The sequence below is a fragment of the Octopus bimaculoides genome, chromosome 22, assembly GCF_001194135.2.
Source record: "Octopus bimaculoides isolate UCB-OBI-ISO-001 chromosome 22, ASM119413v2, whole genome shotgun sequence".
Classification (NCBI taxonomy): domain Eukaryota; kingdom Metazoa; phylum Mollusca; class Cephalopoda; order Octopoda; family Octopodidae; genus Octopus; species Octopus bimaculoides.
The window spans coordinates 27,209,391-27,210,326 of record NC_069002.1 but is presented as its reverse complement, the minus strand read 5'-3'; the positions used below and the strand labels follow the sequence as shown (position 1 = coordinate 27,210,326).

Below are 936 nucleotides of genomic sequence, written 5' to 3'. Positions count from 1 at the left end.
GGCTATGAAAAACATCATTTGCCCAAGGTGCTATGCAGAAAGAATGAACTTGGGACCTCATGATTGCAAAGCAAAATTTTTAACCATTCAAGTATGTTGCACCTTATAGTTTGATAAAGTGGACACCAACATAGTTCATGTAGTTAGTCAAGAAACTCAAATTACTTAAAACTATGCACATTCTTTCGGGGTCGATAAATTAAGTACCAGTTGCATACTGAAGTCAATCTAATCGACTGGCACTCTCCCCAAAAATTTTGGGCCTTGTGCCTTGAGTAGAAAAGATTATAAATTTGAATGATGTTTCTCTGTCCATTATGTTTGTATGTTTATTAACTCAAACCAGTAACTCCCTTAATCCCAGGGAATGTCCTAAAGGGGTCACTTTTTTTAAGGGCCATCTAATTGGGTCCCCACTGACCCCCACCCCTATTTTTACTGCATTTAAAACTAAATACTTGGTATTGGCAACCAAATCGGAACAATGACAATGAATTTCATACTACGAACTTCCAGGGAGTATCGTAAGGAGGTTCAATTTCTGAACGGCCGCTTAAATGAAACCCTACTGACCCCCCTATTGTTACTGCATTTACCTTGCTGCTACCATTATTGATTAAAGTATGACCAGCCTCAGTGCTTAGCACATTTGTAGAAATAAGTTTGGGCATTCTAAATACCTTAAGATATATTCAAATCAAAATAAAGAGTTATAACAGGTACATTTCAAGTGCGGTAGTGTAGATATTTACGTTTTGTAGTTTATGAAACTTATGTCTAGTAATGAATAAATAGATATTTGGTTGTCTTTTCTGTAATTTTTATTTTTAAATTTTTTATATGTATATGTATGTATATATATGTATGTATGTATGTATGTATGTATGTATGTATGTATGTATGTATATATCTATATATCTGTCTATCTATCAATCT

General features: G+C 33.9%; 1 protein-coding gene across 1 annotated transcript in view; it reads left to right on the top strand.

The window, feature by feature from the left end:
• Positions 1–484: 484 nt before the first annotated feature.
• The window catches only part of LOC106879360 (uncharacterized), a 22,194-nt gene continuing 21,742 nt past the window's right edge, over positions 485–936 (top strand). Inside the window, exon 1 of the mRNA XM_052975662.1 lies at positions 485–524. Within this exon, the coding sequence (XP_052831622.1) occupies positions 485–524 (40 nt within the window). The remainder of the gene's footprint in view (positions 525–936) is intronic.